Source organism: Danio rerio, chromosome 25, assembly GCF_049306965.1.
Source record: "Danio rerio strain Tuebingen ecotype United States chromosome 25, GRCz12tu, whole genome shotgun sequence".
Taxonomy (NCBI): Eukaryota; Metazoa; Chordata; class Actinopteri; order Cypriniformes; family Danionidae; genus Danio; species Danio rerio.
In genome coordinates this window covers 20,512,492-20,528,048 of record NC_133200.1, presented here as the reverse complement: position 1 = coordinate 20,528,048, position 15,557 = coordinate 20,512,492, and the positions used below count along the sequence as shown (strand labels likewise).

The following is a 15,557-nucleotide window of genomic DNA, read 5'->3' as shown; positions in this document are numbered from 1 at the left end:
AAATACGTTTTAGTTGTTCAGTGCTTTCTCTTTGTGTCATTTCATTGTTATTACACATTATTCCTTTTTCAGAATTTTATTTTGTTTTGTTTTATTTTTATGTTTGTATTGTTTGGGTTTTTACCAAAATCTGGTTCAATTCTTGCTTCTTTAAAAATATTATTTCCAGGAAAAAAACATCACATGTTCGATACTTATTTTCCCCACTGTATACAAATCAGACACTATTTTTAAATCTTTTTCTGTAGCTAACTTAGTTTTTATGCCTGCATCTTTCAATTCCATCCACTTTTTCATTTTGAAACAAACATTTTTGTGTGTAAAGTGACCAAAAGTAACAAATTCTACTTCTGAGATATGCAAGAAAAGTGTCCAGCATCTGATTCTTACAGGGCATTTCTGACCTCCATCTTCATCTTCTGTTTGGGTGTTCGGTCACCATGTCGAATTACAGCAATGACACAACGCAGCTCCATCCTTCAGACAAGAGGAGACACGTCTCATTTTAAAAGCAACAACACTCAAAGCATATAATTCTACCTCAGAGCTTTTAATAACAGAATCCACAATTATATTTGTAGGTCAAGAGTAGCACACGCACATGGTTCCTGAGGTAGTCGGGACGATTGGGATGTCCTCCGCCTCCATGGGGATTGACCAGGGGATGTGGAACTGAGGAGCCAGCTCTCGCATCACCATGTTCCTGATGGAAAGATAGCCAATGTGGGATAGAGATTATCTTACAGGGTTGAAATTAGGACATAACATAACATAGACTACTATGAAGGATAAAAGTAGCACCAATGCAGTTTAAAGTAAACTATTAAGCAAAATGTAAAATCACAAATGAGTTGCATCAGTATATAAGCTATATTTTATCATTTAAATTGTGTAAATTAGGATACCTGTGAACAGGGCTTGACAATAACACCTGCCAATCTGTCAAATGTGGGTAGATTTCAGCTGTGGCGGGTTAGACAGACAATCCCACTATAGCCACTTTGGCTGGTTGAATATATTTTCAAACTGTAGTTTTCTTAAAAGCAGGGTTCAACAATAAAGATGGCCCACGAGAATTGAGAAGAAGCATGACTGACAAAAAACAACTGTGTTAGTGTGAGCAAAAGAAAGCATGTGAATACTGATAGAGAGGTGGATCATGTGCATGGTGAGACAGGAGATTCTTTAGTGTCACAGGTGATGTAATGTGCGCTCTAGTTTCCTTGCATGAAGCAACTATGCCCAAAAAAAGCAACTCCTGAGATCAATTGAAATAGACTGGACAAAAGCGATGCTCGTGCACCTCTTTCAAAAGCTCGAGATTTAAAAAAAAAAATGTTTTGTAAGCATCCACGGTTGCAGATTTCGCTTTAAACATTCTTTGAACAGATTATTAATGGGTCTAATGTTAACTGTGTGCGTGATCATCCTTTTATTGTTGCACACGTTGTTTTTCACCTGCTTTCTTTTGCTTACAGTTATTTTTGCTAATATGGTTTTATTATAATCCTTTACCATAACATTGCTTTAATAAAAGATTAACTTCCCATTTATGTACAGTAACTGGTGATCTGAGGCCTTTAGCCAGGGCAGACTACTGTACATAGTTTTGGATACATGACAATAATTTCTTTTAAAAATGTCAATTAGGAAAAGTGTTGTTGAATAAAAAGTGTATGTATATTATGATATATTTTTGCTAGTTTTTGAAATTTAAGTATTTAAAATTTGTGGCTAAGAATTTATTTGTTTATTTATTTGTTTGTTTGTTTGTTTTTCGGTGTGGCCAGAGGAGCTAATAACTAATTACAGTGCAACATCACAAAACACTTCAGATTTGCTCATGCTCATTGAGCAAAGTCATACACAACACAAAAAAAATTAAATGAAGTCATGTGGACATAACACAAAATCTAAATCAAGTCATTTTACATTTTACCCCAACAACAAAATTGTTGCTAGTGATGCTGAAAAACTACTAGCCACAGTGGCTGGTGATCAAAAAAGTTATTGTCAAGCCCTGCCTGTGACCTTAACAAACATGAAACCTTTATAAACATTATAATGCATTTTAGCTTCTCTTTGTGTGTTTAAATTCAATGAAATGGTAAAATGATTTGAATTATGCCGTTATACATTTTTAAAATGCATGATTTTTGAGTAACCAAAAATCGAGGCAACACAGTCTTGCTTACCCCAGTACTTTGGCACAATCATCATAGTACTTCATGGAGTTCTTCACAAAGCTGAAGCCATTAACATCACAGACGAAAGAGTGGCCATTTGCTCGGAGGAGGTCAAAACCACAGACTGTTTGCTGAGTTGAAAAGTTGTTTGAAAAGAAAAAAACAAAACAGATTTTATCTTTCAAACCTGTAACCATTGACAAAACACTTGAGGCCAGATTTACTTTCATCTTAAAGCACTCACATTCGTATGGCATTAAAAAATGGCAAGTGCATGTTTTTTTTACAAAAACAGAGAAAAAAATATTGTGACAATGTGTGGAAATAGTTATTTGTGATAGCAACAAAGTGTTTTATTCTGTTGTACGGAAGTACATTTTAAATCAGTGAGTTCTGAATTGGAGATTCGCTTTTACCAGATTTGAATCAAAGAGTCATTAACTGCAGATTCTCTGACAGAATTATTTAAATCAGAAAATAGACAACCGACTCCCTCTGAGCAAATAATTTTAATTAATTAATTGCAGTCTTTCTGAATTGTTCATTTCAATCAGTCAGTCATTAATAGAATAACTGATTTGACCAGATAATTTAAATTAGTGAGGCAAAGATTGGAGACTCACTCTTAGGGGATAATTTGAATCAATGAGCCATTAACTGGAGACTCACTCTGAATGGAGCATTTGAATCAGTGAGTTGTTAACTGGAGAGTTGCTCTGAATGGATTATTTGAATCTCAGAATTGTTAACTGGAGACTGACTCTGAATAGATCTCTGAATCAGTCGGCCATTAACCAAAGACTTTCTCTGAATAGATTATTTATTATTAGTAGTAGTATTATTACCTTAAATGCAAGACACACTTTTCTGGCAACAAGCTTCTCCATTGCAGTGAGCATCACAGGATAGCGGATCTCCTTCCCCTCACTGTCTCTTTCCACTTTCCCATCCAGAGCAGGAGACTTACGGGCCTCAGCGTGAGCATAATCAGGTCCTACCGTGTAAACCTAAGAGAACCGTTAGAAATAAACAAGCCATCCAAACACCACATAGTGTCTAATGAAATACTTTTGTACCTTGACATCAGTGCCATCTGTGGGCATGAACTCCTCGTAGATGTAAGAACCAGTCTTACGGACAGTACTTTCAGGAGAATAAACACTGCTCCGGCTGCCAATCTACAGGACAGAGTGTTTGAGCTCCAGACCAAACAGATCTTAAGTTATTAATGCATGGCTGCTGTTATTATTGCTGTACCTTTCTAAAGAGGCGCTGGCTGCCCCCGCCGGCTGAGGTTGGGTAATAGATGTAGACATTGTGGTCCTCAGCAGAAACAGGCTTTTCCACAAAGGGTTTATGAAACACTTCTCCATTCACTTCCACATGGTCCTCGCTTTCTACAAGGTTACACTCTGATATCGCAAAGATATAATGTCACAATATTTTTGCAATATGGAAAGCAACTAAAAGAAACCTTTCAGGCAAAAAAGGATTTGAAATGTAAAAGCTCCATGTTTGTTGTACTTGTTCAGAGTTGCACCCTACTAAAAAAGCTAAACGCTAAAAATGCTAAAACAAATTTACAAATATTTGAAAAAAATCCCAAAATAGAAAGGAAAAGACACAAAAAAGTACTAGAACTCTAATAACTTCAATATATAAACTAAATAAAAATAAATAAAAAAGAATTCAAAATAGAAAGGTGCGTCAATTGCCTGCTTGTAAAGGAAAACATGCTCCACTCTGAAACTAACAGCGTCACACACATAACTTCAAACTGACGACCTTTACCTTCTGGTCGGTCAGGGTCCCGGTTCAACACTGCATAGCGTGGAAGGTCAATGCCCTCTTCCTTTAAAATCCTATACACTTCCCTCCTAAAGCCATGAGCATAGAGTTATAGCATGTTAGTCAGCCCTTAAAACAAAGTCTGCTTGTCCAGGTTATTTCAGAGAAAGATTTACCGCACCTATCTTGAATGAAATACTGCATGTTGAGGTCGTTGATAAGAAGGGGATTTCTTAGTTTGGCATAACTCATTGCTTTGTCAAGGGGAAAACCTTAAAGATGAGGGGAAAATGCATCCATTTACATTATATTTAAACATTAGCAACTTGCTAAAACATTCAAACAACATGTTAAAAGTGTTAGCAAATTTAAAACATGCTAGAAGCTTACGTTAAACATGGTACAACATGCTACAATAATATGAACGTTAAATCAAAAAAATATATTTTTACCTAGGTTTAAAACAGATGTTTTCAATATAAATCTGTTTGCTGTAACTTTAAACAAATTAAACATTAAAACATAAAAAAATGATATAAAAATGCTAGCGACATGTTAATACATGCAAACAATATGCTATCACATGATTAAATGTCTGTCTGTCTGTCTCTATCTATCTATCTATCTATCTATCTATCTATCTATCTATCTATCTATCTATCTATCTATCTATCTATCTATCTATCTATCTATCCATCCATCCATCCATCCATCCATCCATCCATCCATCCATCCATCTATCTGTCTATCTACCTATAAATTTGCCCACTGGCCTCTGTCCATCATGACCATCCCCATATCATAACTGGCTTCATCACTTTACCTGCGTCCCAAATTGCATACTTATGCAATATTCTACGCCATTTTGTAGTGTTAATAGTGCAAGTAGTGCATTCACACTGAAAATTCCAAAAATTATAAGTGCACTTTAATTACCCGGATGATGCACTCACTCAGCCGGTAAAAAGAAGTGTGTAATGATGGACACTTTAGGCACTCAACAACCACAGCTTTGCTCATGTAGCGGAAGGGGCGGAGCTATCGAGCGCACATTTTGGAAAACATTATTTATTTTGGATGGTGAAAGCAAAATTCTCACACATATTATGCTTTTGAGTGTGTAAGTGCATAAGTACATAGTGCATGAGTGCATAGTCGGGGTTTAACCCCAGCATCATGGCCTCCTAACCATCCCCATATCATAATTGGCTTCATTACTCTGTCTCCTCTCCACCAATCAGCTGGTGTGCGGTCTGGTGCAATACAGATTACCCCATATGTAAAGCGCTTTGAGTGTCCGGAAAAGAGTATATACATGTAAGGAATTATTATTATTATTATTATTATTATTATTATTACTATTAGACAACTGTACTGCAAGTACAGATGCTTAGTGAGTGTGAATGGTCACGATACATGCTTTTTAGTATAATGTGGAACGAAAATGAAAAATGAAAATGTTTTAAAATGAAAAGGCACTAGTGTAAAGGAAGCCTGAGACAGTATGGCTCCTGAAGAAACAAAGACTGTGTGCAATATGAGATTTACCTTTGGAATGGAAGGAAATGAGGCAGTCACACAGCGGCCACTTCTCCACCGGTTCACCAAGTATAACCTCCTCTGGAAAAATGACCACGGTGATGTACTCAAACTTACAGAGCCTCTCCAAAATCTCTGTCATTGGTTTAGATGTGGATTTCTTCATCATCGAACAGATCCCCACCACGATCTGACGCTCTGACTAATAGAAAAAAAAAGAAAAAGACAACAAATTGACCACAAATCTGCAACGATGCTTATCCATGAAAAACTTCCTCACAAATTCTGTACCTGATCTTCATCCTCCTCCTCCTCCTCCTCCCCGTAAGGCCCTGAGATGTTCCTCATGTCTCTGTTGTCCAATTTTCTGCTTTCACCTACTTCACTTCCAATGAGAAACCGAGGAAGTTCACTGTTGGACATCCCGCTTGACTTCGACATTTCTGTCGAGTCTCTGTCAAACAGCCCAACCCCCAGAACAGCATCTCGCGCTGAAGCTCAGTGGTGAGAACATTAGACAGGTGAGGTGTGAAATCCAGTCGGATGAAGGCCAAGATGTAACTTCAACAGCACAGAGAATTTGAAAATGGTGCTTGTTGAATCCTTAAAGATTTTTTGTCATCCTTCTAGAACCAGGAACATGCTAATCCTGATCAACGTCTTACCTGCAACAACAACAAAAAGAAATTAAATGCCTAATATTAAAATAGGTGTGTTCACACATAGTTCAGTCCTCTTGATTTTGTAAACATAGCCTTAAAATAATAAAAAAAATAATAATGATCCATTAAACTCAATAAGCATGATCATAAAGTGGCATGTGGCAAAGTAAGAATGAATCAAATGCATAAGAATACTAGAAAAAGCATTATATGCAGTTTCCACAAATTTGTGGTTTATTTGCAGTGTTAAATCAGCATACTATAGTGTTTTCTGAGTAATCATGTGACAACAAAGACTGAAATAATGCTGCTGACAATGCAGTTCATTAAACATACAATATTTCACAATATTTGTGCTTTGCTATACTTTTGATCAGACCTGGCTGGGCATCCTACGGCCCTGGGGCCGCATGCGGATGGCAAGATGCTTTGAACAGCCTTTGTGAAGTATTTATTTAATTTAAATTCAACCGCAAACAGGGTCTTGCAATGCATAGGTCTATTCTTGGAGGGCAACAAAAGGGGACTTTAACATACAGCCTCTTTTGTGCGCTCAGTTTCGTTGTTTTAAATGGAGATGCACAGGTTCAGCGGGCAAATAAGGGATACATTTGTGGTATGTCACGCTCATGATTTCCAGGCGCACCGAGTTGAAAGAAATCAAAATATTTCAAAGTGCTGCGAGCAAACCACAAGTTGTGCGACGGAAAAAAACAGGCAGCTTTACACTTTGTATGTAATTACATAGTAATGAAGGTAAACTCATTACCTCAGATTTAAAAAAAAATCCAGATACAGATCCTCTCTCAGTGATGATTAATACAACACATATCCACCTCACATTCAATCTGACTTCAGTGCACTTGTTCAGCCTAACACAGGCTAAAATTCTTTTACAGAACATAAAAAATTATGAATCTATGAATAAATAAAAGTGAACTAAGGTGAATCAATCAAACAAAAAACCTTGTGGCATTTATATAAAGGTAATATTTTGATGCTGGTCTTTAAAATAGTTTTTGTGTATGACTTTTATGAATGTTTTTTTTTTTTTTAACAAATTAATTGTATTGGTCTGGCTTTCTAAAACCACCCCAGAGTCTAACGTGGCCCTTTGGAAAAATTAATTGCCCACCCCTGCTTTTGATCATATTAATCCAGCCTTTGGAAGAGACTTCTTTGAAAAACCTTTTAGAAAATCCTATTACCGCGCACATTTGATCAGTATGGCTTAGTATGTAGACACTCTTGTGTATTATGTCATGTGTCTTTGCAATATTACATTAACATAATGGTAATACTTTCCCAGTGATGGGTTGCAGCTGGAAGGGCATACACTGCGTGAAAACGCCAGCTGGATAAGTTGGCGGTTCTTTCCGCTTTGACGACTCTGGATTGATAAAGGGACTAAGCTGAAAAGAAAATGAATGAATGAACAATTTTGTTAGTATTAATTTATCAATTATACTTGTACATTGTCCATTTTCATTTACAACAAACTGCCAAACATTAATTATATTAAACATTTCATTTATACAACTATTCTTTTCAGGAATTAATGACTAGAATGAAGAAAATTAACTTAATGCTGAGTGCTACATTATTAATGCTGATATATGACCTTATTCTAAAGTGTATTTTTGTACATTTGTGAAAGTGGAGATCTCCCATTTTGAAGACTGCATCAAGTTAGATACAAAAGTGATGTCATATTGTAATGTAAATTAAATGCAAGTAAAGTGTCTATTTGAACGATTGTAAAAATAAAATACAGGCAAAAGAATGTTTAATTGAAACATAATTGTTCCTACTTCCTAGTAACAATTTATTTATGTAAAAATGAAACAACAAGCTTTATCTGACCTGTATTAAAATTTGTATTAACAAAAAGTGATTAGGGCTGCACAATATATCGTTTCAACATCGACATCGCAATTTGCACATCTGTAATAGGCCCATCGCAAGATCTGCAATGTTAAGGCAGGATTATAGTTGACCAGGAACCAGAGTTGATTATGTTTGTGTTTTTAAAGCCTGTGATTGTGTTAGCATTTAAAGCATTCATGCACAAGAAACTATAGCGTTTAACTTTAAAAAAAGATTAATTGTACCTAAGTTTATACACACACAATGAAAACTGCACTGTTTTACACTTGATTACTCAATTTGTGTACCTGAATACTGCTAGACTCCCCTGTTGTTTTCATTTATATCTTTGCTCTACTGCTTTTATAAATACTTTTGATTAGTTTACTATATTTATTGCAGATGCACTCTACAAAATCATTAGAGCTGTGAACCTACTCTGGTCTCACGGTTCGGTTCGGTTATGGTTATCATGCCATCGATTAGGTTCAATTCGATATCTCTGTGCATCACGGTGCATTGACGATGCTTTCCATACAGTTTTATATTTTCTACACAGCACAGCAGTTCTTGAATTAAAAATGTATAAATATAATTTATATGCTGTCTGTAATACAATTTTGTCCTTTAATACAAACAGTCAGATATATAAAATGTGCATTTAAACAACAAAAGCATTTATAGCAAATAAACAAATCTAAATATCCCGATCACTTTCTGATCCTTGTCTAGAAAAGTCCTTTCTTATACCCCTTTGATTGGTCCTGCGCTCAACTGAAAGGGTTGTGATTCCCTCTACGGGCTGGCGCTGTTCACAGATGAGTAAAGCCTGATTTAAACACAGAGAAACGGCAGCGGTGATCACAGCTGATCCATGATGGACGCGGTGAAGAAAACTCTGCAGATGCACGCATTTTTTGCATTATTTCAAGCAAATTCGTACTTCCGGTTTGAAACTAGGCCATGAGATCTTAGCGTGTAGTCCAGCGTGTAGACTGGACGTCTGTACCTGGGAGTGCCTTATTTTGTCGCGGAGTGTGCTGCATTTATTCATGAGTAAGACTTGGTTCAAACCAATCAACGCACTCTATTGAGTATGCGGTGCAACTTCATTAATATGCATGATACCTTCAAAGAGCTGTTACGGTGTTTAGACGGCAGAGAGATGCCACGTTGTGTTGCCAAGCGGGAGAACAGTGTTGCTTTTATATTTTGCTGCAGTGAAGGTTTTGTTTTCAATTTCCCTCAATGAGAGCGCAGCTAGATTCATGTGTGGATAACAGTGCACACGACGCTCAACAGAAATACGTGTCTAAGGAACATTGTTCAATCGAGAGCTTTTCTCATCTGGAAATGCTGAAATTCGGATTTGCCTCTCGTCTCCTTTTAATAAAGACACAGCTCCAGTTGGTGTTGATTGTCCTGTCTCTACAGATTTGGTAAGTAAGCGATCAGTGGTCTTTGTTTGTTTTTTCAGAGGCAAAGTTAGTTTGTATAGTCAGCAGTACTCTTTCAGTGTTCAAAGACGGACCTTGGTCAAATGATTTCTAAGTTTATAAAGTTTACAGTACATTAATATCACTACAATATTATGGTTTATAGAATTTGCTGTAAATGATGCTCTCTGAGTGTAAACATGTAAGCACCACAATCAAACTTGCCATCGTGTAGGATTTTCGCTGCATTTTGTGACAGGAATAACACACACAGCTTTCTGACGCTACCTGCCAAGTGCATCTAAGTTACTGAGAAATGCAGAGGGTTTTTTTCTCTCATTCACCGTGCAGTAACAAACATTGCATGAAAAATACACGCTTCCAGCAATTCTGCGAACCAAATATCTTGTTTGTCATGAGGGGCATGAATGAAATTCTGGAATGAAAGAGCCAAACTGCAGTAAAAGTCCACCATTTAATAATTTGTAAAATAGTTTGATTACTGACGTCCATGTAAACACAGTCACTGTCTTTCTCCCCTGGGTCTGTGTGTTTGTTTAGCCTCTGTGAAAATCAGCACGTGCCCAAACCGACACTCCCATTTTTATGCAAATTTTTACAGACCTTCCCCATTTCCCTCCTCCGACACTCCCCCCTAAACAGAGCTGGACACGCCCACTTTCCTGACTTTCTCCAAAGTAGAGGTGTGAAAACACCCTGCTGAAACAAGGAGGTTTTCATGGCCCTTTAAATGTGATCATAATACATTTGACTATATCTTAAAGAATAACAAACTTTTTGCTGACAGGTGATTTGGAGTATAGTGTAAAGATATAAAATGAGAAAGAATGTGTATTTTAGGTCTGATTGTTATATAAAGGTACATAAATATATAAAGATAGTTATATACTTGTAGATATGCGATTCCAACAATAAAATATTGATAAAAATTGAATGACATTATTTTAGTGTGCATTATACTAAAATGTACTATAAATGGGTGTTCAGATGTAAGAAAAATATAAACAGCACACATTCTAATGTATGGGACAAAACATTTGATGTTGCACAATTTTTTTCTTGTCACGTTTGACCCACAAGTATTCAATTTTATCTAAAATGCCATTCAATAGAGCAGTAAAGCAACCTTTAAATCTTTTGAACAAGCATGAGTTGAAACCTGCAAAGACAACTTACCTGTGCACCACTTCATATCCAACAACAAACGTAATGTTTAGCTTAGCAAGTGCACTAATAACACTAATAAAAATTCTACAGTAGACTTAAACATGTCTCACAGTTGCACTTAGCCTACAGTCAGTATCCAAAGCAATGCCATACCTTCAGTTTGCTGACTGCAAGGGAAAGAATGCACTGCTGGATATGCATGTTGTTTCATATCGCATTTCCAAACCCACGCTAATACACGTCATGCTAGATCCCTCTAAAAAAACCTTTTTTTCTCAATCCAAATCATCCCGGAGCCCATTTTTACAGACCCTTTTAACTTTAATTACATATGTCCATCTGATACATTGCACGGTTTGTACAATTACAACAAATAGTGAGCCATTTATGTTATCATGTAAGCGAGGGCCCAATAATAGCGCTGCCAGGCCCCTGGCAGAGGTGAATCTGGGGGAGGGGTGACACTTAGATCAAATGTTGAGGTCTACGGCTCATCCAAAGATAACTCTTCACGCTGTGGATGTGTTGACAGGGGACATTAAGTTGAGAGGAAGCCGTCGGCAGTGACCCGGGGTCAGGAAAAACACACATACAGATAAACAAACTCATAAATAAATGTTACTATCGCTTGCAGGCTATGCCACTAAGCAGCCAGAGTCCAACATCCTTGCAAGATCATATAAAAAGATATAGTTTTTTTGAAGGATTGAGTTCGAACTAAGATTATATAGTGAGCTCAATTAACATTAGCGCCTTCAGTAAATACGAGTAAAAAAAATTCAAAATGGAAAGTACGCTTTTTTAAATATGTAAGCATTATAACCATACTTCAGCTTTCAATAACATGGCAGAGAGGTTTAATTTAGCTAGAATGAGTGAGGGAATGAAATGAAGAGTTTGCTCCTGAGTTGTGTTGTGGATGAAATAAGCTTCATCATAATAATACTTGACAAATGGAGATGTATTAAGAGTTCTATTTTGTGGTTTTATATGTGCATTAGGGCTGCTAGATTAAGCGAAAAAAGATGGTGATCTCGATTCGACCCCCAACATGATCTTAATTCAGATTTTCTACAATTTAGTCAATTATATTTTCAAGGTCAGGAGAGAAGCGTAAAGGCGGTCACGTAAGTCTTCACATATACATTTTTTTATATACGTTGCCCAGCAACCTGGACACCTCCAGGGTTACATACTGTATTTTTAAGGTATAATTTTCCCAAAAATGTCATATCTGTCTTCATGTAATGACGTATTCGTGGCCGTAAAATAAGGAGCTGACGCATTGTCTATTTACTACAGAGTGGACTCGTGCATGACCGTCAATCATGTCTACTTTAGTGAACAGAACCTGCATAGGATGTGATAACGAGTAATAAAGTTGTAAATGACCTTCAGTTTGTTGCAAAGAGAGATCATTTTTTTTAAATATGACACGACGCCCCACAGGGCATGCTGAAGCCCCCTTGTGGGTCGGGACTTATTTTACTTATTTCTTACTTATATACTTATTAACTTGAGTAAACATAAAACAAAGCAGAATAAAACTTTCTTCCTCTGCTTCAGCTGCTCAGCGAGCTTGCATCATCCAGCATGCGTGTCGAACTACACTACCCACAATACACTTCGCTATGGACTACAACTCCAGTAAATATTCTATTCCCCCTCTCCTGCAACACTAGCATGCAACTTAAGCAAAACTGATACTAAAATTTTTTACATTTGGTTTTGTAGTTCGGGCCTAAACAAATGTTTGTTGCCGTTTTTAATCGTTTAAGTTCATTTGATTGACTATATACACAAGTCAGTTGATATCATTAACGCATTTATTGGGTAAAATTGCTACTTTTTTCTGTCATTCAATGTGTTTTGGTCATTATCAATGCACTGTCACTTTAATTGAGCGTGAGCAGCACAGAACAAATAGACCCAGCGCCAAAACTATCGCGCCACTGCTGCTTCAGTGACCCTCACGCCTCGCTCTGACGCGCTGCTGCTGCGTGTGGTATGAAAGCTCTGTTAACTTGGACGCTGAAAAAATACGCGCTGCTCACGCTGTGCTTGTGGTCACGTGACTTCACTCAGCGCAGTGTGGAGACGAGAGAAAATGGATACAGAACAGACCAACACTGAACTTGTGCCCAGAAAAAATGCTACCTCTGTTATTTGGTGATATTTTTGGCGATAAATCCAAGAGTAGTAATGTAAAAATATTTTTAAAAATGGGTATTTGTTTTATTCATCTGTACATTTGACTTTTTAATTTTATTTTAAAATTAATTTTATGTAATTTATTTCAGTAATGTAAAGATGTTACTGTTATTTAATTTTGCACAACTTTGTTTTAATTTAAAAACATTGTTAATTTGTAGTTGTTGCTAGATTGCACTGTATACTGTATCTCAGTTGAAAAATAAAAATTTCAGCATTATTAGTAATCTGTGTGTGCATTTTTCTTAATAACAAGCGAGTTGAGTCATTCCACTTGTTTATCGTATCGCAATCGCAAATCGCAATTTTTACCTTAGTAATTGCAATGTGATATTTTTCCTAAATCGTGCAGCCCTAGCGCAAACTTTTCTGTAACTGTATAGTGCTGTGCGCTATTTGTTAAACCCTTTGAGGTTACGTGCTGACTGACTGACTGACTGAATGACAGGTGTGTGATGCGTGGAGCCAGGAAACACGACGTAGCTTTCAGTTAAGATGAACACAGTTTCCATAAATATACTTTATTTATAGATAAAGGTCTGTGGCTCTGCATTTAATGACTTTATCTTGCTGGAGTTTATAGCCATTTCGCTTTACTTCAGGATGCATTATGCTGCTCTGTACAGTAGGTCTATTGAAAACTTTCAAAAATCTTGAATATCACATTATTATTAAATATTACAATTGTAACAACATAGACAGCAACACTCCTTGCACAATCAAAGAGCACCGCTCTTCTTGTCAACATAAAAGGCAGTGAGGTGCACCTCACGTTTTTGGAACAGAAAAGCGCGTTTGCTGTGATCGGCCCCTTGTTCAACTGCAACACATACTGTACAGTTGAAGTCAGAATTATTAGCCCCCCTGAATTATTAGACCCCTTGTTTATTCTTTCCCCAATTTCTGTTTAAACAAGATAAGATTTTTTCAACACATTTCTAAACATAATAGTTTTAATAACTAATTTCTAATAAATTATTTGTTTTATCTTTGCAATGATGACAGTAAATAATATTTAACTAGATATTTTTCAAGACACTTCTATACAGCTTAAAGTGACATTTAAAAGCTTAACTAGGTTAATTAGGTTAACTAGGCAGGTTAGCGTAATCAGGCAAGTTATTGTATAACGATGGTTTGTTCTGTAGATTATCGAGAAAAAAATATAGCTTAAAGGGGCTAATAACTTTGTCAATGGTGTTTAAAAACTGCTTTTATTCTAGCCAAAATAAAACAAGTAAGACTTTCTCCAGAAGAAAAAATATTATTAGTTATACTGTGAAACTTTCCTGGCTTTGTTTATCATAATTAAGGAAATATTTAAAAAAGAAGAAAAAAATTTGAAGGGGGCTAATAATTCGACTTCAACTGTATTTGTTAACTCGTAGGACAATAACGTGTAACCACACGTGCCTACAGAAATATTTGCATACAGATTAGTTGATGCCAAACAAGCCCTGATGCTGATTGCCTCCTGGATCTGTGTCATAAACACAACAAATAAGCTTTAATTTTACAGCTTATAAAGCATGTATGCAAATTAATGCAATATCATATTTAAACAACAAAACTGTTTACAAAAGTCAACATATGCGCGCGTTGTCAGTATTGTCTTTTTATCACGCAGCGCGAACACTTGAACCGTGATAGGGAGAGGAAACCTTAAATCAAGACTTAATCCAGGGGTGTCAAACTCAATTCCTGGAGGGCCGAAGCCCTGCACAGTTTAGTTCCAACCCTGCTCCAACACACTTACCTGTAGGATTCAAACAAGCCTGAAGGACTCAATTAGTTTGATCAGGTGTGTTTAATTAGGGTTGGAACTAAACTGTGCAGAGCTGCGGCCCTTTTGAAACCGAGTTTGACACCTGTGACTTAATCTTTAAAATAATGATTTCTATTAAAAATGTAAAAAGGTTTAGTCATATAATAATAACAGTGGTAGGGCTGTGCAACTAATCGAAAAATTCGATATCGATTTCGATTTTGGCTTCTAACGATTATGAAAAACCATTAATCGAGATAAACGATTATTGGGTCATTTACCGCCCCCTTTCCAGTTGTACACGTGTTGCTCTTAAAAGCGCAAAAGACCGCATGATTCTGTGTGTGAGGCGTGCACACACAGAACAGAAGCATGCAGTCAGCATACGGTCTCATTTGCACACTGAGACAAGCAGAGCGCAGTCAGGGCACACATCTAAAGTCATCTTAACTTGAGCGCTTTAATGGGTCAGATAGGTGTCAAAATGCGGTGTTTAGTCATTATTCATATTAACCATCATGCGTGTAATAAACAAACGAGTTGAGAATCAAAAGACACGCGAAAGAGAAGAGAATTAAAGAGACAGCGCGCTATAATCCTTTTGCCGTCTGTTTTTATGATTATTAATCAACAAATGGAGAACATGCCTCTCTGCTCTTGACTGAAGGACTTTTGTAGCTAAAGTGTTTTTCGTACAGTAAAGATGCTTAAAGCAGTTTGTTTCATATTTTTATTCTATTGTTAAATTATTTTAAATTAGACGCCCCATCCATAACCAACCTTAAATCATACCTGAACTCTGTTTAACAGTTCCAAGTAAACTGTTTTGTGTGACATTCTCATAAAATCTCTCTGCTTTTGAATATCTTTGTTCGTAATTGTTCTTAGCCCTGTCAATGTTTATCTATGTTGTATT

At 36.5% G+C, this 15,557-nt stretch overlaps 1 protein-coding gene across 45 annotated transcripts in view; it reads right to left on the bottom strand.

Moving 5' to 3' along the window:
- Positions 1 to 15,557, bottom strand: part of ppip5k1b (diphosphoinositol pentakisphosphate kinase 1b) — an 84,920-nt gene that overhangs the window by 64,062 nt on the left and 5,301 nt on the right. For 16 of the 45 annotated variants that reach the window (XM_021473839.3, XM_021473844.3, XM_021473846.3 and 13 more), the window contains exons 2-11: positions 5,805 to 6,178; positions 5,523 to 5,715; positions 4,156 to 4,246; positions 3,978 to 4,063; positions 3,444 to 3,598; positions 3,263 to 3,364; positions 3,032 to 3,193; positions 2,196 to 2,317; positions 602 to 703; positions 391 to 477 (exon numbers count right to left, since the gene is read on the bottom strand). In XM_021473839.3, coding sequence (XP_021329514.2) covers positions 391 to 477; positions 602 to 703; positions 2,196 to 2,317; positions 3,032 to 3,193; positions 3,263 to 3,364; positions 3,444 to 3,598; positions 3,978 to 4,063; positions 4,156 to 4,246; positions 5,523 to 5,715; positions 5,805 to 5,954 — 1,250 coding nt within the window. In that variant the 5' untranslated portion in view covers positions 5,955 to 6,178. Of the gene's footprint in view, positions 1 to 390; positions 478 to 601; positions 704 to 2,195; positions 2,318 to 3,031; positions 3,194 to 3,262; positions 3,365 to 3,443; positions 3,599 to 3,977; positions 4,064 to 4,155; positions 4,247 to 5,522; positions 5,716 to 5,804; positions 6,179 to 7,476; positions 7,588 to 10,818; positions 11,063 to 15,557 lie in introns of those variants that run through there. The other 29 variants (XM_021473841.3, XM_073943039.1, XM_073943048.1 and 26 more) reach the window with 6 other exon arrangements.